At 38.8% G+C, this 24,323-nt stretch overlaps 1 protein-coding gene across 1 annotated transcript in view; it reads right to left on the bottom strand.

Moving 5' to 3' along the window:
• LOC115857451 (probable cation-transporting ATPase 13A5) overlaps positions 1-23,962 on the bottom strand; it is a 101,502-nt gene extending 77,540 nt beyond the window's left edge. The window contains 6 exon segments of the mRNA XM_030864412.2: positions 1,235-1,304; positions 6,935-7,015; positions 7,120-7,185; positions 7,390-7,541; positions 8,219-8,392; positions 23,900-23,962. Coding sequence (XP_030720272.2) covers positions 1,235-1,304; positions 6,935-7,015; positions 7,120-7,185; positions 7,390-7,541; positions 8,219-8,392; positions 23,900-23,962 — 606 coding nt within the window.
• Positions 23,963-24,323: the final 361 nt, after the last annotated feature.

The following is a 24,323-nucleotide window of genomic DNA, read 5'->3' as shown; positions in this document are numbered from 1 at the left end:
ATTAACACTCTTTTCAAAATAGACTAAATTGACACTTGAAAGAGTCTTTGGTAATTTGAAAATGTACTTGAATAAGAAGTTTAAAAAGCATTCTGCTTTTTTAATAGTAAGAGAGATCGTGCATATGTGGAGGCATGGGGTATGGGGGAAATCTCAGTGCCTTCCAATCAATTTTGCTGTGAACCTAAGACTGCTCTAAAAAAAGTCTAAGAAAAATTTGTTTTAAAAAATGGTCACGTTAAAAACCCAAATGACCATCTTTGTGGATTAGAAATAGACTAGAAACATGCAGCACTGAGTGGGGACTGATCGATCAGTCTGTTGGTTTTCATACAAGGACTGGAGATCAATGACTAGGAGCTCAATGCTAGGAGGAATAAGCGTCCCACAAGTGGCAGGGGACAAAACCAGCCTTGCCCCAGAGCAGAGGCTGAGAAAAGTCACAACCAGCAAGGATTCACCAGCAGAGGGAGGAATAAGAGAGACAAGTTGGTGATGCAGCTGTGAACTTGGCCAAGCCCCAAGCTAGCTCGGGGCCTGCATCGAACAGATCCCCAAGGGACAGAACACAAACCTCCAACACAGGCCCTAGTTCTGAACTGGGGACACATGGGGACTAATAAGAACAACCAAAAAGGGAGAGTGAGCACAGAGAGGAAGAGAAATGGAAGAAGGGAAAGTCCCACCCAAGCTGAGCTTACCGAAAGCAATAACTTCGAAGCATACAGAGAAAATATTCTAAAACAAACAAACAAAAACACCAACCAAGGAAGAAGTCACTCTCAAGAAAATGGATATAATAGAGTGATAGAACAGTATGAAAAAGACCAAAATAATCCTTTCTCAATCCTCAAAGAGATCATGAAATAATAACAACCCTCCCCACTCCCCCCACCCATCACAACCACCATAAAACACTGAAAAGAACAAAACGAACAAACAGGAAAGTATGAAACGGGAATCTGTCCCTCACACTGGGAAGGGATTTGAATTTAAAACAAGTGGTTATTGAAAAGGGCCAGTTAGAATTCCTGGTATAAAATATATATATTTATTGAAATAATAATAAAAAAGAAAACCTCAATAGACAGGAAACACATAAACTAAAGTCACCGGGAATAATAAAAAAAAGTTGCACAAAACACAGACTTTTGTCTACATCGATTTCTCTGAGTACTAGAAAGAAAAAGGAAAAAACAGGAGTTTATTTTCAAAAATAAACGAAAACAGTTACCTGTTTAACAAGCAGCTTCCACGTGGGTTGGAGTTCAACCTCAATGGCATTTGACCCCCACACTAATCTTCTGTAGGAGATTGATCATCTATTAGTGTCACAGCTACATGCTCATATTAATAAGTGAGTACAGACCACTCTAAGCAGGAGTCCCTTCTCTACCCTTTAGGGACTTTTTGTCTTCAATCAAAAATTAACGTGCCAATCTCAAAATACTAATATATTTTTAAATGAAAGTTAGTACATGATGGACAAAGTTGTTTTTCTGGTTAAAATATATCTTAAGTACAGTACAACTCAAGAATCAAAATGAAATTAGAAAGGCATTTTGAGTTTTTTTAAAAAAATAATTTGATTATATTCTAAGAGCAGCTAAAAAGACACAAATATGAAGATATTCCTAGAATTCTCAGGCATTCTAGACTGCCCTTGATGTTGGAGATCATGTCTATCTTACCTTGGTATCTCCAACACCTAGGACAGGTCCTTAGCATATGAACTCAATGAATACATGAAGGAATGAGCCAATGAAGTGCAAGATGGTATATGGTCCTCACGGCTAACAACTTGTAAATCCACACATATGTACATTACAATAAGAAGCCCTCAGGGAGGGATAAATTAAGAGGTTGGGATTAACATATGCACACTATTAACATATGCACACTATTATATATAAAATAGAAAATCAGTGAGGATCTATTGTATAGCACAGGGAACTCTACTCAATACTCTGTAATAACCTATATGGGAAAAGAATCTGAAAAAGAATAGATATATGTACATGTATAACTAAATCACTTTGCTGTATGCCTGAAACTAACACAACATTGTACATAAACTATACTCCAATATAAAATAAAAATTTAAAAAAAGAAGTCTTTGTGTTTGCATAGCAATTTACAAAGTTCTTACAAAAGATTCTCTCATTTGATCATCACAATAGTCCAAAAGATGTGGTACATGTATACAATGGAATATTACTCAGCCATTAAAAAAGAATGAAATAATGCCATTTGCAGCAACATGGATGGACCTCTATGAGACCTGAGAGTCCTGTCTCACTGGCTTGAAGTCCTCAGAATGTCCGCCAAATAAACATAATTCTCAACTTTTAGGTTGTGCGTTGTTTTTTCAGTTGACAGCCATGTTTGAATCACAGACAGGCATGCCCCTTGCTACTTCATCTATTCCACTGTCTCTTGCCAAAAAGTATTGCATGTTTAGGGAATTGTGTACTCATCTCAATCTCAGCACAAGCCAAGCAGAATTTTCAGGGACAGTGACCAATGGCTGAGCAACCGGAAGGAATATGAGGTTTGAAGCTGGGTCACATGAACAAAGTTCCAAGGAACAAAGGAGAGGACATGCCCTGACTTTAGAAATCTGACGAGCTGGCAGGGGAAAAAGAAGCCCTAGAATTATTCCAGGTGGCCTCACAAAACTAAATAGTCAGAATGAAATTAAGTAGACTTGCCTAATATTCAGAACCATTCATTAGGGGAATAATTGCTTCGGACGTAGAAGGTCCCTCTCCAAAGAGATGGAAGGATTTCTTAACAGGGGAAGTGATGAAGGGCATCTCTGCACTGGCTAGGAGCTGTGCTTGAAGGAGCACCATGAGATATTAGTAAACCTGCTGGAAGGTATTTCTGAAAAACCAAGCATGAATGACTAGGAATATTTTCTTTGGCGATGGTCTCTATCTCTTTTCAATGTGATGATTTGTTCATTCATTCATCCATTTATCAATTTATTCACCAAATAATTGTTGAGAATATGTTTTTTGCTAGGCCCTTTAGGCTCCACATGGTGAAGACTAGGCTGGGGGTCCTCAAAGAGGCAGGAGGAGCATGTCAGAATCACTGGTGAGCATCTTCAAACTGCATGTGACCGCTCGGCTTCCATTCTGATAAGCCACCAGTAGAGTTCTTGGCAGGGAGGGAGGCCTGTAGTTTTCCGAACAGTTAATACTAAGCCTCAGGATTCTGGCATGACCCGTTTCTATGAACTGTGGAATTTTTAGGGAGCGGGTTTATTAGGGTTTGAAAAAAGTTCCCAGGTGATTTTGCTAGCTAATCCCTCACTCCCCTAACATACCCACTTTCTAAAGGAAGGGAGAGCTAAGAAATTCACAGATGCATAGAAACGGTACCCAATTTCTGGGATTTGGGTATGGTTGTAGAGTATAACACGTATGTTGGTCTTAGAGCCTTCCCATTAAAAAATAATAATAATAACAAGATAGGCATGTTTTGAGAAACTGCTTTCGGGGGAAACATTCCCTATTTTAGCAGTACTTGAACCTGCTTCTATACTTTATAATTTGTACAGAGAGGATCCGTTTTACAAATGACAAAATGATTTTCTTTTTTCACATTAGTTCTTATCTGTGACCTGTCTATTTCATTTCCTAAAGCACATTTTCAGATAACCTCAAGTTCTTGCAGGGTTTCAAGCCCTATATGTGAGCTAAGTGAGATGCTTCTCATCAGCTTTTGGGGAAAGTGCCTGGAGCATTCCCAGGCATGAAGATCCAGAAAGCAGAGGACCAGGAGGGCATCTGGGGGTAGGTGGGGATGGAGAAATCCCAGGATCTCCAGAGAGACCCAGGACTAAGGCTTACTCGCGCTGCCATAAGGTTTTGCTCTGAAACAAGGCCTTAGAGTTAAGTGATTTTATACTTTGAGTGGATTCAGAGCCATAGAACCATGGGTTATATTTTTACATAAATTATTGACTTCTAACCAAACGCTAAGATTTGAGACAATCTCATTGGATTCCAGAAGAATGAGTAAAGCCTGTCTCTTCTACTCCAACCAAACCTTGCTTGTTCTTTTCTCAAAGAACTGATCTGATGGGTGAGTATCTATATGTGGGCTGTATTCTAAGGAAGGAGCTTTCCAAGGGGAAAAGGTCATGGTCTATAGGCACAATTTCTTTTCTGACGTTTGCTTCCCACAAGACCTGAGGAGTAAGAGAAAAGGGTTTCGTAGCAGCCCTAAATCTCTTTCTCTCTCCCCCGCCTTCCTCTTGCTTCTTTTCTCTCTCTCTTCTCCTGGAACAGCTTCCACCAGCTTGGAGCTGAAGCGTTGATGGCAAATCCACCCTCTTTTGCTGCTGTCACTCAGATTTCTTTCCTCTGGTACTAACAGGCATGCCTTTTTTCTCAGTGGTGTGACAAGTGTTGAGAATTAAGTTTGGTCCTGCAGAATCACCAAGCCAATTATGAGTATCACTTTCACAGCTCCACATTCAGCAATGTCACACTGAAATCAGCCATGGTTGGAGTATTCCCATTAGAGACATTAGCAAACCTTAGCCACCAAAATTTTTTTCTTCTGGAGTTCTGGGTTACCAACAAGGCAATTGGTCTGGAGCTAACCCCTGATTAGGACGTGCCTAGATCTCTACTGCCAGAAAGTTCTCCTTCAGGAGGCTAAATAAAGGAGGCAAAGGTAAATAAGCTAAATAAAGGTGGGCTAAGTGAAAAGATGAAGGATCACTCAACTTAAAAACTGTCCTAATAGGAAGACAGCTTGGATGAATGAGGGATGAGGTAAGTGTGTATTTTCCATAGGGCCCTGTGTCCCTGCGGTAAGAGAATTACCCCAAGTGTCTATGGACTTGTCTGGGACAGGCACTAAGATGCGAAGTTGTGTTCGGTTCATGAATGAATGAAGGTAGGGGCAGGGAACCTCCTGGAATAATTTTCCTGCTTTCTTCCTGATGCCCTCTGGCAATTTCTCTCCAGAGTAAAATTATCACAGCTGATGTCTTGATTTGCTTTTTGCTACAGGAAAGTGAGACTATGAACATCTGTGCATTTTCTCTTTGCCTTGCTGCTATGAAGCCTGAAAGAGGAAGTTGTGTTTAGATTTTGTGGCTTTTTATGATCAGAGATTTCTGTGTATCCCTCTTCCTTTATTTCTTTTACTGAGTCCTTGCTTTTCCTGCAAGCAAGCTCGAATTGATTTAGGAAATTGATAAGCTGTCATTCAACCAACTAATCAATCACAATAAATTTTTGAAAAAAGCATTTAGTCTTACACTAAAATATAAAAGGGAAAACTGGTGGGGGAGCGGGGGAATGCTCCATATTCTACTTGCTTTCTTTACTCTCCAAAGAGAAAAACCCACAAAATAAAATGTGGCTCTATGATTCTAAGTAGATTGTCTCCTCTAGTCTTCATATTTGGGAAACTATATTCTGTGTCTTGCTTATTAGATTGTCAAGTTCTTTACTGTGTGGACCAGATTTAAATTTAATTATGTATGATGTTTACTAAAGATTGGCACTTGATAAATAAGGACAAACATGAGGTAGCTACACGATGGGAAATCTTTCCTGTGGAAACGGTTTCCTAGGCAGAGTATATCTATATTTATCAACTAGATTTCCTAAATGGATCAATCCTTTAAATGTCCTGTGCTTAATGCTATTAAAGCAATATGTTTTTAATGACTTTGAAAACTTCTTGTATTTCAGTGTTTTAAGCATTGTATCTGAAATCTTATATAATGATACCATCTCTAAGGCACTTTGTAATATTGTCATAATCTAGATGCCTGGTTCATTTTGCATAGCGTTCAGTCAGAGGGAAGACTTGAAAACAATAACAGATCAGTAGCTCGCAGGCTTGGTGTGAATACAAATTATGGGGGTGTTTGCTAAAAATGCAGTTTCTTTTCTTACCACCACCCCAGCTTCTACCTACTAAATCAGAATTATGGAGGAGAACCCAAGAACCTGTATTTTAAGTACAAGATTACTTCTTAGCTTGAGAATTTTTGTTTCTGACTAACTGTGAAGATGGTCAGGCACATCCTTCTTCTTGTCCCTAAAACTGGGCAAGAAATGAAGGTGATTATTAAGATTCCTGGGAAGGCTTGCAATGGTTTACTTTCAGTCACCAGGATTCGCCATTTCAAATTACAGATGAGGGAAGCAGGGACTCTAGGTCACTGTGAGTTAACAAGGAGCCTAAGAATTTCCTGTGCTACTATTATACTATGATTTTCTAATCTATTGGCATCTATAGATCTCATTCTCATAATTGTACCACTATTCTTTGTCTCTCTTTCCTTCCAGTCAGTTAATGTCTCTGAGACGATGACTAAGTCTTATTTATCCTTAGGTCCCTTGTGCCTTGCGAAACGCCTGGCATATTAGAGTTTAGTTCACGGATCAATGAATGCATTTACTTATTCATTCCTTCCACACATATCTATTGAGCTTCTACCATGAATCAGGCACTGTTCTAGGTTCTGTAAATAACAGTGGTGAATGACACAATTAACTGAGCAAAAAAATCCTTCTCTCCAGGGCTGGTTCTCCATAGTAAAATGCAATCATCATATTGTCTTTCTGTCTCTCAGAGGATTTGGAGGATTAAGATGCTGATGTTTATGAAATGACTCAAGATTTTTTGAGGAAAGAAAAGACAACACAGAGAATACTGTTCTATAATCCTGAGAGAAAAGATCAAATGTTATTTGCTTGTACTATTCTTTCGGTCTTTTCTTTTTAATTAGTGTGCCTAAGATGAGAATAAGTTACGACATCTCTCTGATGCCAGTAAATGAGCTGGGGTTATATGAAGCTGATGAAACATTATGCCAACAATTCACTGATCATAAGCGATGTGGTATCTCCATTTCTGCTGGCAGAGTTTACTCCAGGAGTACCACAAACCCCACCTGACCTCTTGTTCTCCACCGGTCAGACCCAGTCCAAACGTATGATGGATGTTGTAGCAGGTGCTGTTATCTTCCAGCAACCTAGGGTGTGGTCAGGACAGGAACCGTACTTCAGTTCATGGTACTTAACAAATCAGTGTTCTTCCCGTAGATCCTGATGAGTGCTGAGGAAAATTCGGACTTACCCAACTTTCTGAAACCTCTTCTCCAAGTGGTTCCAAACATACCTGATTTTCTGCACTTGGATACATTGCAAATGCAATTACAAATGTAATAGAAAAGTTGTCATTCACCCATCAGGGGAGGTGACGGTTGTCTATTACATGCAGCTCTCACTTTCCTTGATACGTAGCTGTAATTCCCAGCCCAGCAGTGTGATTTTCAGAACTTTCATCCAATAAATACATTATTTTCTTGTAACAAAAACATGCCATAACATTGTACTCTTAAAATCACTTACTTTTAATTCTGGCTTCAGTATGGCTTGGTTTATGACAGAGTGGTAGTCAGCCAGCAGGGGTTCTTCTGGGTTCTTGCTTACAGGAAACTTCAGTGTGGATAAGTAGAGGCAGATTACCTTCTTCCTCATATGTCTTTGAAATTCATCCTAGAGAAGAAAATCCAGCCCATAAATTCTCCAATGTTGTTCAATAAAGCACTCAATCAACCAAATACCTACCAAGTGGTAGACCAGTTGTTCCCAAAGTTTGAGCTGCAGATAAGAGCATCAGCATTATCTTGGAACCTGCTACAAATGCAGGTTCTCAGCCTCACCCCAAACCTACTGGATCCAATATTCAGCAGTCTCTGTTTTAAAGATCCTTCCAGGTAATTCTGATTTGGACTAAAATTTAAGAACCACTGTGCTAGGGAAAAAAGAGAAAGATACACTTTGCAAGAAACTTTATATCTAGAAAATAGTTTCCAGCTATCTTAAAATCACACCTTGATGTGTAAAATGTATAACTTCCTCAAAATACATATTTCTGAAAAACTGAACAATCATTCCCATGTTATGTCTTTAAGAGTTATAACATGGACAGCCACTGCTCATGTAATGGCTAAGGGCTCTCACAATGAGCCTGACATGGTAGAAATTTCTCCAGGCTGATGTGGAGGAAATGCCCTTCATTCCTGAGTCAAAATAAGACACAGCAAAGAGACAGCAGAGATAGTTTTGCCATCTCCTATTTGTGGACAGGGAAACTTAAATAGAGGAGGATCCACTCTGGAATGCTGGCCATCACAGGCTGTGCAATAGATGCAACACAGAAGGACATGCACCGTTGTCCTTAGCAAAATAGTGTCTGCTTCTTGCAAGGAGCATGGGATACAGTTGGCCCATACCCTCCACTGCGGCTTCCAGTAGAATAACAGGAGAAGGACCCCACAGGTCAGCACGGATGTTATGAGGCAGAGAGCTCTGCGTAGATTCTGGGTCTGGTAACCAAATACCTCCTGGAGAGTAAATAAAAGATTTACTCTATTTTTTTCCCACATAAAAACTCATTCTGTTCCAAGACACACAAACGTTACATTCAGGGGTTGGTTGAGAAAGAAATCTAGTTTTGGCTGGTTGAATCAGATTGATTGCATACAGCTGTCAGCTGATATAATTTAAAAAATTCCAGGAAGGACTCATTTTGCTACCTTGGCACATGGAACTAAAACATTAGGAGCAAGGAATGGACAGACTTATTTGGTTCTAAATACTTATAAGAGTCACCTCAGATTTATAAAATACTTCATGTTTTGGATCATATTTACTTCTTTTAGATATAAGGTTTTTAAAAAAATTATTAATGTGAAGTTACTGGAGGAAGATGATAAAATTATGACCAATGTGATCCATACTTATATATCTTGCTTTATTCAGATTCAGATTTGTTTTATAATAATATGATTAAGAAGGATTGAGAGTGTGCATAAGTGTACTGATTTCTAAAACAGTAGGGCAATATAAATTATGAGATTATTTGTGGACATGAAAAACTTTCAAAAGACAGCTTATAGGTATTTACCCTGAGAGTAACATGCTGAAATATTTCTATTTTTAATAATAGGCTAGTTAATGTTTGTCATGAATTGAGTAAAGACTTGAGATGTGGTTTTAGGGGAAGATAACTAGCCAAAAACAATAGATTTGCTTAATCAAAGGTAATTTTTAGTTTCCATCTCCTACAATGAAGTTTCACAGCATTGTTTTTTAAATTTCAAAAACTAGATATTTAGTGTGAAGACCCAGAGGGCTCCTGAGTATGAATGACATTGTTACTCTACCATTATTTTACTTTCTGGTGTTATTTTGTGTGTGTGTGTGAGTGTGTGTGTGTGTGTGTGTGTGTGTGTGTGTGTGTGTGTGTGTGTGTTCTAAGACTGAAATCCCGGGTCCAGATCATAGGGCTATAATGTCAAGAAGATAGGATTTTACTGAGTTTCTATAGCACTTTCAGTGATGGAATCTCCTGAATTTTATGCCAGTTTAGATCATGCTATAATAAATCTCTTGTCTTAATTCTTTGGAAAAGTTTTCATCTTCACTATGGTCATTTTCATTAATATTTTCTAATAAAGAACTCTGTGGTAGATTAACATTTCAATAACAGTTGTTGAAAGTAACACTTAGACATATTGAAAAGGTCACAGGCTTAAGAAGCTAAGACATAAGTTTGAGTCACCACTCTGCTAGTTTTCAACTATGTGAACTTAGGTAAATCATTTCACCTCTAGGGAATCCCAATTTCCTCTTCTACAAAACAATTAGAAATATGTGCCTTACAGGGTACTTGTGCTCAAATGAGATAATGTCACCTTAAGTGTTCTGCAAAGTAATTAAAATGTTAAGAGTTCCTTTCCACTACTCCTCAACACAATCACCTACCTGGGGAAACAATGACCGTTAAGTTTAGTGATGCTGCCACTCTATTTGGAGATTATTCATGATAAGATTTAAATGTAACTTAGAAACATGTGTTCACTGTGCTTTTAAGCATATTTTCAGTTGGATCTCCTTTCTCTCTCCTCTCTTTCCTCTGATTCTGTAAACCTGTTTTGGTTTTATTTGTGAATTATAGGTTTATTAGACTCAAATAAAAAGTATATGCCAGTTCACATATTATGTCATAAATATGCATTCTTTTACAAAGTTATTTACATGGGCTATTGCCAAAGCCAAGGTGTGTGCAAAATAGAAGCAGAACAGTTGGAATTTTAGTCCAGCTTGTAGCTGAAATGAACACATTTCAGGAAAATGGCTTTCCTTTTTTCTGTTTACTTACACACAGCAGTGGCATTGGTAATCATAATTCTGATTCCCCTTCAGGTCTTTTCCATACTTTTTTTTTTATTCAAAAAGGAACTCACAATGCTATCAAGACTGCAATGAAATCACTATAGATACACACTGCTAACAACCTTATAAACTGGAGTAATTCTTTAGGGAAAGCAAGGTGACAAATTGTACTAAGAATTATAAAGATGTTTCTATCCCTTGAATCAGTAATTCTGCACTAAAAAATATACCCAAAGGAAATAATACAGAAAGTGGAAAGTGATGTATATAAAGATGTTCAGCACAGCATTATCTGTAATAGCAAAATTATTAGAAGAAATAAATGATAGCTAATCATTCAATAAGATGTGGGTCAAAACAATGGGCTATTGTGGGGCCATTAAAAACAAAATATATGAACTCAATGTAGAGTTATGGGACATTATATGATATAATGCTAAGTGAAGGAAAGAACATAGAACAGATAAAGTAGATGGAAAACAAATAGCAACATTATGAACTTTAACCCAACTATACCAGTAATTCCATTAAATGTAAATGGCCTTAATTCTATGACTGAAAGCAAAGATTGTCAGACTACATAATAAAAGAAGATCTACTATATGCTGTTTACAAGAGACACACTTTAAATATAAAGAAGCAGATAGATTATAAGGATAAAGAAGGGAGAAATGTATCATGCAAAGACTAACAAAAGAAAATCAGTATAGCTATATTAATATCAGACAAAATAGACTCTAAGAAAAGAAATATTATGAGAAAAAGAAGGACAAAGATCCATTCAACAGAGAGACATAACAATCTTAAATTTTTGTGTACTTGTAAGCATAGTTTCAAAACTTATAAAGCATAATTGATAGAACTTAAATTCGCTCTCATCATTGAAGATTTTAACACATAAGGAAGGAAATAAAGATAAGAAGAGAAATGAATAAAATAGAAAGCAGACATACAATAGAGACAATAATGCCAAATTTATACTTTGTGAGGTTAATCAAATTGATAAACTCAAATAAATCTGAGTATTTTTAAGGTTATAAAAGAAAATGAATGTGTAGCTAAAAGCCTTTCTACCAAAAAAAAAGAGAAAAAAACTAAAAAACAAACTTCAAGCCCAGATGGGTTGTGCATCCTTTCAAATATTTAAGGTAAAAATGATACCAATCTTTCACAAACTCTTTCATAAATAGAGGTGGGAATGCTCCCAAGTCATTTTATGAGGCGAGCATACTCAGATACCAAAATCTGATAGGTATGTTACAAGAAAGGAAAATTACAAGCTAAGATCTGTCAGAAACATGGATGAAATAATCCTGAAATATATCATCTAACTAACTCAGTGATATATTAAAAAGGTGATACATCATTACCAAATGGAATTTATTCTAGGATTACAAGGACTTGAAAATCACTGTATTTGGTATGTTAACTTTCAGGAGGAAAATTATAAGGTGATCTCAATAGATACAGAGAAACTTTCATAAAATTCAACACCAATACATTAAGAAAAAACAGAAAGAAACCTCTCAGCAACCTAACAAGAGATAGGAACATCTTTCAGCTAACATCATGCTTAATGATAAAATATAGGCCTCTCCTGAGATCACAAGCAAAATAAGGTTATCAACAATCACCACTAATATCCAGTATAGTATTGGAAGACTTAACCAGTGCAGTAAGGCAAGAAAAAGAAATAATGTTTACAATAATTGGAAAATGAAAAGTAACAATACTGTATTATATACTTGAAAGTTGCTAAGACAATAAGTCTTAAAGTTCTCACTACAAAAAAGAAGTGGTTACTGTGTGAGGTGATGGAGGTGTTTGCTAACGCTATGGTGGTAATCATTTCACAATATTTAAGTGTATCTAATCAACACGTTGTATACTTTAAACTTACAAATTGTTATATGTCAATTATATCTCAATAACCTTGGGGAAAAAAGAAGTAAAACTCTTTTTATGAGTATATAATGTGATTATGTACATGAAGAAATGAAAAGAATGTACAAACAAATTATTAGAGTTAATAAGTGAATTTATCAAGGTCGCTGGATATTGAGCCAATACAGAAAAACTAATTGTATTTGTATATACTAGTAACAAACAATTTGAAAATAAAGTTAAATATCATTTGCAATACTATCAAGGGAAAAAATCAATTATCTTGTAATAGTTCTAACAAAGTTGTACAGGACCTCTAAATTAAAAACTACATATTATTGCTGAGAGCCAATATCTAAATAAATGGAGAGATATATTAAGTTTGAGGACTAACCATTAGCAATCCCATTTAACCAAGTGTTGATAGAGGTCATAGAACTGTACACTTGAAATCAGTGTACTTTATTGACACCACTGTATTATATATGTCAATAAAAATAAAATAAAAGTGGAGTTTGTTATTAGATATTGTTCCAAGCAGGTGGAAGTTACTTTAATTACTTCAGTGAGATTGGATTGAGAAAGAGAAAATGGCAGGAAAATTTGAAAAGTGATTGAAAAAAGAAAAAGACCAGAGAAGGGGATTTCTATTGGAAATAGGAGGTTTGGTGACCTGGGAATACAGTAGCTGCCTCCTGGTGTGGTTGATTGGGAAGTGCTGACATACATAGAAGCAGAGATAAAATCACATCCCTGTAACCAAGATAAATTTCTGTGACAGACATCGCTTATGGCCGGGGACACCTCAATCAAAATATCAACAGTTTTTTTTTCCCTATCTGTTAAAAAATAAGTAAGTAGATAGTAAACCTAGATAGCAGATAGTAGATAAGTAGATAGATAGATAGATAGATAGATGATAGATAGATATAAAAGACCTTGTTAATGTCAGAGTAACTTTCAGAAATAAGTAGCTCCTTGAGCAAAGATGAGTAGAAGCAATGTTTTTGCTTCTTTGATAAACTGGCCTCATAAATCTTGGTAAAATTCCTTTCTATCATTTCTCAGTTTTCCCAGAGTTTATGTGGCTAGATATGGGACTTGAGGTTTAAGATAAAAGAATCACTACTTTATTTGGTACTCTTTCAATCTACTCCCAATTGGCTTGCCAATGTTTATGTGATTCGAGTTTATCATGTTTCCATTTGACCGATTAATCTCAAGTATAATTTGATTGTTCTAGATGATTAGTCTTCTGATGCAGTAAGAGTCATTCAGATTTCTCCTAAATATTGATTTACCTCTGGTAAAATCCATTAAGAAAAGCAGGGTAGAGGAGAGAGCCAGGAACAATATGTGTGCCATGAGAGGAAGATAAGTAGAATCCAGAGGTCTTGTAAATGTAAAGATACTGGGAACAGGAGTGAGAGCATCAGAATCTCAACCCCATTATACGTGGCTCGTTGCAATAAAGTGAGTTTTGCCACCTATTAGCTATGTGACCTCAGGACTTAACTTCTCTAAGTCTCAGTTTCCATCTCTGTACTTAGGGGATATTAATAACACACACCTGGAAGAATAGTTGTGAAGATTAAACAAGAAGTGTAAGATGTTGAGCACAAAGGAAGTGCTCTGTCACGGTTAGCAGTGGTCTGATAATAGGTTCATCCAAAGGAGGAGAGAGGTGACTCCTTCAGTTTTGAGTTGCAATACACTGAGTCAAGGATGGTAATGGAAACGGGCTGTGTTCCACAGGGTGAGGACCCCAGATCTGCCACCTATTAGTGGAGTTGAATAGCACAGAGGTTGTGCCCATCTTCACATAGACTTGAATTGTATTCTCTCTAAGCAGTAATGTTCCCTCGCTTTTTTGTTCCCCACTAGAATTCTGTATTCCAGATAACAGGAGAGGTAACACAGCCTTAATTGTCTTTTTCTAGGACCAGAATACGGAGGAAGCAGCTTGGATTAGGAGTAACTGAAATTTGCACATGCCTTTTGACAGAGGTTATTCCCTAAGGTCACAATTTAGAGCCCTATCCAGGTCTGTCAGCAGAGCCTCTGTTCTTTATAGCCCACCCCATTGCCTTCTAGAAGCTCTCACTTCTATTTCTTGCTCCATCACTTGCCAGTTAATGTGATCTGGGTAAATGATTTCATTCACTGAACTTTAGATTCCTCATGTGAAAAAAGTGGCTGGTTGTAAAACACAGTGGAAGTAGTCTGACGTCACAGTTAAAAGCTTGGGATATGGCGTGAGAAAACCAAGTTCAAATCATGCCTCTACCACTTAACCAGATATCTGACCTTGGGTAATCCACTTTACTTCTGTTGACTCAATTTCCTCCTTCATAAATGGAAATAAGAGCATTAACTATTTTTCTAGGGTTGTTGTGAGAAACTAATGTGATAATGCATGCAAAGCATTTAACACAGTTCCTGAAACATTTTGAACACTCAGTATATGTTGAGAGTAAATATTAGCTTGGTTAATTTACAACAAAATTTCAGTGGATTAAAAGTGGCTAGTCCCATTGGACTCACTGTGAAATGATTTGACCACAGGCAATATTTAGAGCTAAATATTATTTGCCAAAACCATAAGTTGTGTTTCTGAAAGTGATTGATCCAGTGGCTTAAATGGAATTTTTGCTTTTCCCACTGAGCACAAATTGTCAAAACTGAAGTCAAATGCAGGCCCAAAAGAAAACTGCTCACCTTTGTAATACGTGAAACTAGGAAAAAGGCTTTGAGATAAACACCAAACGAATTAAATGATTAACAGATGTAGTAACTATATACACGAGCACACCCAAGCACACACACACACCAGTACAGCCATCCTTCACTTGCATAGGAGGTAAACAGTGTGACAGAGCATCCTCTGATGCTTACGTAATGTGACCTTTTATACGTTTACTTAGCTGAGCCTCAGTTTCCTCAGCTGTAAAATTGATATCTGAGTAACTAGCTCATAGGGATTCAATGAGAACATACACGAAGTACTAGCACAGAAAGGGCATTTAAAAAAACATGTTTTTTCTTTCTTTTCTTTATAGGTAGTTCTCACAGCTGCAATCAGAGACAGAGCTAGGATTGGTCATATTCTTCAGGAAAGGAGAATTACAGGGCCCAGTTTCATCTAAGCATGGTTTCCTCACCAAATTCCCTTTTGGTGGGATCCTCTTAGTCTTATGGAATCACCTCCTAGGGTCTCCTCCTGTCTTTGTTCTGGAATTTTTATTGCATCTGGAGCAGTACCATTTATGAACCACTGGTCTTGTAAACAGGTCTTTTTCAGCTTTTGTAAATCATCTTATTCTTATGTTCACCATTCACGTGTTTATCCATCTGAAATATCTGTTGCATACCCACCAAGCAAAGACACAGTAGTGATTCAAATTTTTTGGAATGGGTATTTTGGGTTACTTTCATAACACTTTCACTTCCTCAAACCAGAATCTTACAGCTCAAAGTTGTAAATTGATTTACTCAACCAAGATATCACATAAATAACTCTCAGTACTTCAATTTTCTCCTGTGGATGGCAATGCCAGCGTTTTGCTGTGACATGTTAGGCTTTTCCATGAGTGAGAATGTTCCAATAGTCTTAGAGTAAGTTATCTCTTTCTGTATAATCCTCAAACTTTTAGTCCTTTGAATCATGGCCAAGGAGATAATATCTCTGAGTCCTTGTATGATGCTAGAATTCATCATGTTTTATCTTCTTTTTTTAAAACAACAATCACAGCACCGAGTTTCTATTTATTATTCACAATCTACCCTTTGCTGTCTTTATCTAGACATGCCAAATTGTGTTCTTTTATGTGTTAAATGGGAGGATATTCTTAAAATGCTCTCTTATCTCTAACTCTGCCATGTTTTAAAGTTCTTTTCTTTAATGTTAGGATAATATTGTCTCTAGGTAATGAATCATGTTAGTGTGGTATTGTTCCTCAACCTTCTATTACTGGTTTAGTCACATGTAGTAATTTGTGTTAGTTATCACTACTTGCCAAATGTTGTTAATTATAGTTTCCTGTATTTTCCCTGCATTCATGCCATGAAGTGCCTTTTGAGTAAGGATAAAATGTCACGAGCACTTTCACTTTTGTCTGCATTTGGCAATAAGAACTAACCTTTCTGGACATTTGCTTAGGTGTCATTTAATCTTCCCAAGAATCCTATGAAATAGACATTATCATGTATTGAAATAGTTATTATTATTAATAATATTTGTAAGTTATTATTTGTATATCAAAGAAACTGAGTCTTGGCGGGGGGGTGGATAAGTTAGGAGTTTGGGATTAACATACACACACTACTATTTATAAAATAGATAACCAACAAGGGAACTAAATAAATATTTTGTAATAACATATAAGGGAAAAGAATCTGAAAAAGAATAGATATATATGTATAAATGAATCACCTTGCTGTACACCTGAACCTAACACAACTTTGTAAATCAACTTCCCTTCAATAAATAAATAAATAATAAAAATCTTTGCCAACACCCCCCAAAATAAAATAAAATAAAATGTAGACATGTTGACAAACTAGAAAAATAAAAAAGACACTGAGCCTTGAAGAAATTTAAAATAGGGACTGTCCTGGTGGCGCAGTGGATAAGTATCCGCCTGCCAATGCAAGGGACACAGGTTTGAGCCCTGGCCTGGAAAGATCCCACATGCCGCGGAGCAACTAAGCCCGTGTGCCACACTACTGAGCCTGCGCTCTAGACCCCACGAGCCACAACTACTGAGCCCACGTACCACACTACAGAAGCCCGCGTGCCTAAAGCCCATGCTTCGCAAGCCACAATGAGAAGCCTGTGCACTGCAGCGAAGAGTAGCCTCCGCTGGCCTCCCGCTCGCCGCAACTAGAGAAAGCCTGCGCACAGCAATGAAGACCCAACACAGCCAAAAATAAATGAATAAATTAAAAAAAATGTTTTGTTTAAAAAAAAGTTTAAAATAAGTACTGAAATAGCTTAATCTCTTAAATATCCCCCTTATGTTTTTTTTTAAAAACATCTTTATTGGAGTACAATTGCTTTACAATGGTGTGTTAGCTCTTTCTGGAGTAAATGAAGCCATTCCGTCTTTAGAAGTGTGAATCAAAATCCAGTGCCAAAGAGATGTACATAATGTAGCCACGCTACATTACATGTACAGCTGTAGCCACGCTCATAAAGTCAGCCAGGACTACTATAGCAAAAGTGCTATCACGTCGTGTTCCTGGAAGTAAAAGTGCAGCTGAGGACCTTTGATGAGGCTAATGGCGACAGAGCGCTGAAAGTACATCAAAAGGGAATGAGGCACATGGGCTGGCTAGCAGGGACAATTTCTAGAACCAAAATTCGCCCTACGTCAAAGGCATGGATGGGGCAACATGGCATGTTCTGTTAAAAGTTATTTGTGGAGCAAGAGCATCACTAAACAGGAGGAATGTCTCAGGAATTATTTGGTTCAAATTTATCTTTTGGAAAAAAATAGCTGTACACCATCTTTCACAGATGAACACCTATTGTCTGTTTTTTTTTTTTTTTTTTTGCGATACGCAGGCCTCTCACTGCTGTGGCCTCTCCTGTTGGGGAGCACAGGCTCCGGACGTGCAGGCTCAGCGGCCATGGCTTACGGGCCCAGCCGCTCCACGGCATGTGGGATCTTCCCGGACCGGGGCATGAACCCGTGTACCCTGCATCGGCAGGAGGACTCTCAACCACTGCGTCACCAGGGAAGCCCCTAAACCATGTCATCTTGAAGGAAGTCCTTGATCTCCAGAAGGAGCACAGTCCAGACAACACTTTCATTTATTAAGCTACAAGCCACTGAATCCTGACGACAGCCATGTAATCTTTTTTTTTAAAAAACATCTTTAAACCATGTAATCTTTTTTTTTTTTTTTAAATCTTTAAACCATGTAATCGTTTTTTGTTTTTTTTTTTTTGGCGGTATGCGGGCCTCTCACTGCTGTGGCAGTGAGAGACCTCTGTTCTACAGAGGCCTCCATTCTCTTGCTGGTTGTCAGCCAGAAGTTACTCTCAGTTCTCAGTTCTTAGAGAACACTCAGAGCTCCTTGCTACACTGAACCTTCCATCTTCAAAGATACAATGGAAAACCTCCCTTGCATCAAATCCCTCTCATGCTTTAAATCTCTCTGACTTCAGGAAGGGCCCAGTTTCTTTTCTCGGCTCTCCTGATTAGGTCAGGCCCATCCAGATTCTCTCTCTCTTTTTTTTAAATTGAAATTTAGTTGATTTACAAGATTGTGTTAGTTTCAGGTATACAGAAAAGTGATTCAGTTATTTGTTTTCAGATTATATTTAAGTTATTACAAGATACTGAATATAATTCCCTGTGTTATACAGTAAATCCTTGTTGCTTATCTGTTTTATGTATAGTATCTTGTTAATCCCATACTCCTAACTTGTCCTTCCCTCCCTCCTTCTCCCCTTTGGTAACCATACGCTTATTTTCTATGTCTGTATCTGTTTTATATATAGATTCATTTCTATTATTTTTTTTAGGATTCCACACATAAGTGATATCATATAATATTTGTATTCCTCTGTCTGACATTTCATTTAGTATATTCTCTAGGTCCATCCATGTTGCTGCAAGTGGCAATGTTTCATTCTTTTTCATGGCTGAGGAATACTGCATTGTGTGTGTATATATATATATATATATATATATATATATCCCATATCTTCCTAAGCCAGTCATCTGTTGAGAGGCACTTGGGTTGTTTCCATATCTTGGTGATTGTAAATACTGCTGCTGTGAACATTGGGGCGCATGTATTTTTTTTAATTAGGGTTTTCATCTTTTCCAGGTATATGCCCAGGAATGGTATTGCTGGATCATATGGTAACTCTATTTTTCATTTTTTAAGGAACCTCCATACTGTTTTCCACAGTGACTATACCAGTTTACATTTTCACCAACAGTTTAAGAGGGTTTCCTTTTCTGTATACCTTCTCCAGCATTTATTATTTGTAAATCCCTTTTTGCCATACAACATAACATAATCACAGGAATTAGAGCTCATCATACTTTTGGGTGCCACCCACACTCAACCAGAGGGGATAATACAAAGGCAAAGCTCATTGGAGGGGTGTCATGTTAAGATTCTGCCACCACAGGTGATTAGGAAGTTCTTCCATAAGGAAAATAGATCAGGCTGGACTCTACCAACCTCTACTCTGTTCTCCACAACAGCCACTTAACTATTGGAAGACAACCACTGTGATAGTTCTTTGGGGAACTATTTCCAATGTCTTTTAAACAGTTCTTACATAAATTATAGCAGGATTTATGTCCTCTATTCTGCAGAACAAACTCCAACAAGATATCCAAGGACTTTTTTTATAGTTATATCATATTGGCAACTAAAATCCAGGCATAACCAAATAAAGTACTTTTCCATGCATAGCTAAGCCCAAGTCATTGATCCCCTCACCTTGTATTTTTATAATAACTTAAGACAAAAACTCAATAATGAGGCCTGTTGCACTGCATCTTGCCAACTTCTCCCCTACAATCCAGCCTAGAGAACTTTTTTGTTTGTCCGCACCGCGCGGCACGCGGCATCTTAATTCCCCAACAAGGGATCAGACCCATGCCCCCTGCAGTGAAAGCATGGAGTCCTAACCACTGGACCACCAAGAAAGTCCCTAGAGAACTTTTTGAATCTTGATTCTGTCATCTATAGTGTTCTCTCTCCCTCGTAGTGAGGTGTCAGTTGAAGTTGAGATAAACTTGCTGTCACCCAATCTGTTACTATAAATGGTGACTAAACAGAGGAAAGAGACAATCAAGCTCACTTTTTAATTTTCAGTTTTAGTCCCTTGAGTTTTGTTTTGTTTTTCCTTGAATGGAAGATGAGGAGAATGTGACAGTGTTTAAAATAATTCAGATGTTCAAAACTCCTGATTTTTCTTAACAACTCTTCACATACTGTTTTTGAAATGGTAGACCTCAAACAATTATCATTCCCCAAGTTTAATCAGAGGCAGGGGAAGTATTCTCAGCATCAATTTCACTTATTTGTATTTCTGTAATTTTTAAAGCCACAGGACAACTCCTGACTCCTTGCATGTAAATCTACCCTTCATACTTTCATAGCATTTTCCATCCTTCCTATGTGACCCTCGCAAACCCTGTGAATCAGAAGGGGTAATTGATGTCATTCTTAGGCAACTAACAAGGTCCCAAAAGGTGTCCGCAGCCACCCAGTCAGCAGTGGAACCTTGACTAAGATCTGCTGTCTTTTTGCCTTCTGGGGCTGCTCCCACCTGTGATTTTGACACTAGTGTGGTGGGCATCTGTGCAGAGGGGAGCCCCGATGGAACGGTTGGGATTGGCAACCGATACGAATCACGCAGCACTTCTGTCTCAGGAGCAGAATCAAGACGATCTCTGGAAAGTAAATGCAGCAAGCATGGCCAGAGGGGACTCCGAAAGAGAGGATGCTGTGCACATTCTGTGCCTCCCGACATGCCTGGCTGCGGGGAGATATAATGCCTTTTTCATAGAGGAGAGTAATAATAATGCTAAAATGTTACCAATCGTTCATGGAAAACATCCCAGCCTTTCCTGAGGTGGTTCCATGGAACAGTAGTCTTGAGGGTATCTGTACGCCCTGCCCAACACACACAGGAAGGATTCCATGGATACATACATACGTGTGAAATAGAGCACACTGTAATGCCCCTTTTGGAGATTCACAAAGCACCACAGTACACTACAGGCTCTGAGAGGCCCTGCTCTTATTGGCTTGCCTGTTTCACCTAGTATTTCTCAAACCTAAGTGCTAGGGGGAAAAGCAGACTTTTTATACAGTAAATACCTATTATGATATTGCACAACAGAAGATGTTTTTGGAAAGTGTGTCTTACCTCATTTAATCCGCACCACAATTCTGAATGGTAGGTATTACTATCCTCATTTTACGAATAACTCAGAGATGTTAAATAACTTACCCAACAGGACCAGAATTTAAACCCAGGCCTGCCAGAGAACAAATTTCATTCCATTAGGTAGGAGCTATACAGTCCGAAGGCTCCAGGCTCATTGAGGGTCTGGGACTGTGAAGGATGCTGTGGGCTGTTAGTGAGTCTGTGGGTCCTGAGAGGACCACAGGAGGAGACAAGAAAAGCTGACTGTGAATGGAGGGGTTGATGAAACGCGGGGCAGGAGAACGGAGACACTTTTAGGAAAAAGCCACGTGAAGGAAAAAGAGACCCCTGGAGCCAGATGGGAGTGGGAGGGTGGGAGAGGTTGGGAAGGACAGTCAAGGCCTGTACAGTGAGGGCATCTGTCACATTGGCTGTTGTGAGGGTGACATGAAATATTGCTTGTCAAGCACTGAGCACGGTGCCGACACAGGAGGTATAAGCCGCTCCCCGCCAGGAGGAGCTGGGGGTGGCAGAGGACAGAAGCTGATACAGCAAGGTTCAACTGCGGAGGCTCCTGCCATGCCTTCTGCTGTGCTGAGCTCAGCAAAATGACCCAAGCCTGCGCATGGCTCATCTCGCAGACCCTCACCGCCCGTGGAGACGGTTTCTACCTCACGCCCTCTCGCACATCACAGTGCTTGTTCCCTTGAACTGACGACTGCAAGAAGTCAGATGGGACCATGGGGAACCTTCAGGAAAGGAAGAGCAAGTGAGGAGAGGTCGTAAAACCACGGACTGACAGGCTTCCAAAGGCTGGGACTAGACTAGGCCCAATTTGACTTTGGCCCACTGATTATCTTAAAAAAAAAAAAGAAAAGAAAAGAATTTTTTTCCAAAGTTTATAATAAGGCTATTTTACATAAGCATACAGATTTCTGGCTTCCTTTTCAAACTTGAAAGATCCGACAGCACTGGGCCTGTGACTTATAGGACAGCAAGTGCCCCGAGGCAGGTGGCAAATCCTCTCAGCTGTGCACCTGGGTCACCCCCTGTAGCCTACCTGCCTCACCAAGTTTCCTGATCCACCCGAGTAGGTTTTGCATCTGTGCTCTCTGCCTAAGCTCTTGAGTAAGATTTATGGAGAGGTCGATAGCCTGTCCCCCTCACCAGGATGCCCTGACAATGAGGTAAGCCTAGCTGGGAGTCCTAACAACGTTGTTTTGGTGGATTTCTCTAGAACTATTTGATCACCAACAAAAAAGAAGAAAAGCGGCTCCTCATCTGTTATTGAATCCTTTGATACTCACGCCCTTTCTATGGTTAAGAGACGGAAAACACGAGGCTCTAAACTTCACCAAAGCAACACCTAGTTAGAGAAGAATTAAGAGCAACCAGAGACTTTCATGAACGCTCGTCGACATGCTGAAAAAAAAATTAGATCCGGCACAGAGTTGTTCGGTAGGAAACACAGGTGAGTAGGTTTAAGTCTTTGCATCCCTTCAGTCCAAGGATCTTAGAACACTGTCCCACTGTCAAGGTCAGTGGGTTACAATAGTGTACGCCACCGATGTGAGCCCCTTTTGTCATTTCAATTTCCCAGCAGCCACTTTAAAGAAGTAAAAAAAAGTGAGTGAAGTTAATTTTCACAATATGTTTTATTTTACCCAAGCTATCCAAAACATTGTCATTTCAATGTATAATCAATGTGAAAATTATTAATGAGATATTTTACACATTGCTTTGATTAAGTCTTCAAAAGCCTCTGTATTTAACACTAGAGCACATTTCCACTGGAACCAGCTACTTCTCTAAAACCACACGTGGCCAGTGGTTGCCTTATTGGACAGTGCAGGTATACATGAAGTCACTTATTTTCTGTAGGTTCACAAAGGCGGGTAGGTGGGGAGAGAGTGGGTATGGATTTCCCATGGATCTCATGGGGAACCAGAAAAACCAGTCAAGTAACTGATACCTTTCTGACATATGAACCACGTCCTCTGGGTTCCTTTCCACTCTCCAGTGCGCCCTCTCTCTTCCATACCCCCTTTTTCTTCATCTCCCTTTCTCATTGCCTAGCTAGAGTGTGAACAGCACGGGGTGTGGAGGGGGAAGGAGTGAACTGGTTTCCCAGCCTGGCCCTTGGAGGCTGAGGACTTTGGGCAAGTTACTTAACCTCCCAAGTCTCAGATTTCTTGTCTATGAAATAGGATTAATTCCTTCCGTGAGTTCTGAGGATCAAATAAAATAATAAATCTAAACTCCTCAGCACCAAAGAGCTACTGCAGGAGTTTTCAAGTTTTTCATGATTATTTTTCAAGATTTATCTGTGTTAAGTGGTAGGGGCAGTGTGAAAAAAGAATCGGAGAAATGAGAACTTTTTTTTTTAACGTGTGCTCAATCCCAGGTCACGCTCTATTCCTTCTTCAGTACTTGGTGCTTAAAATCTCTCCTGGCTCTTGTAAGGCATGATTTCAGCCCAAAGCGCTCTGAGACCAAGTTATTCAGATATACTAAAGATAAAAGAATTTTTTTTTAAAAAGTGTTTCAGTTTTTGCCTGAATTTGTCTAATTATATGGAGTGTCAGATAATGAGGATGAACACCTCAGTGAGTACCCTGTGGGAGTATACACCGATGACTCTGCAAAATAGCTGAGGGGAGCTTCTCTGGTCCAATCAATGCACATGAGGCTGGCAAGAATGCCATCATCTAGAAGACACAACTTTCTCGCCCCTGCAGGTCCCCCACTATAAAGGTGTGCCTCGTGGATCTCCAGGAGACTTACCAGACTTAAACCTCTCCAGTTCCTAAAGCCAGCATCACCCCAAGTAGCCCACAGGCTCAGGCACTTTGAGAAACTATAATAAAAAGAAGGGAAGACTCACCAGTTCATTCTCTCCTCCTGGGTTGAGCAAAGCCCGATGGTCCTTCCTACTTTCCTCCTCCATCTGAACTGGACCTCCCGGCTAATTCCTTGGGGAAATGTCAAAACCACCGGGGCTTCTGTGAACTCAGAACAATCACTACTTGTCGTTGCTGTTCTCAGGAGCTTTTAAAATCTCTTAGCACATGCCTTACCTATTAGGCTTACAAAGGAAAGAGAGGAAATACTTTCCTCAGTCACAGGATTGGTCTGTTAACTTATCCTTTTTTTTTTTTTTTTTAGCAGGCAATGATGCTATTTCTTTTTAATTTATATATTTTATTTTATTTTTGGCTGCGTTGGGTCTTCATTGCTGTGCGCAGGCTTCTCTCTGGTTGTGGCAAGCGGGGGCTACTCTTTGTTGCTGTGTGCGGGGGCTTCTCATT

The sequence above is a fragment of the Globicephala melas genome, chromosome 4 (genome assembly GCF_963455315.2).
Source record: "Globicephala melas chromosome 4, mGloMel1.2, whole genome shotgun sequence".
NCBI lineage: Eukaryota > Metazoa > Chordata > Mammalia > Artiodactyla > Delphinidae > Globicephala > Globicephala melas.
This window is presented reverse-complemented; position numbering and strand designations above follow the sequence as displayed.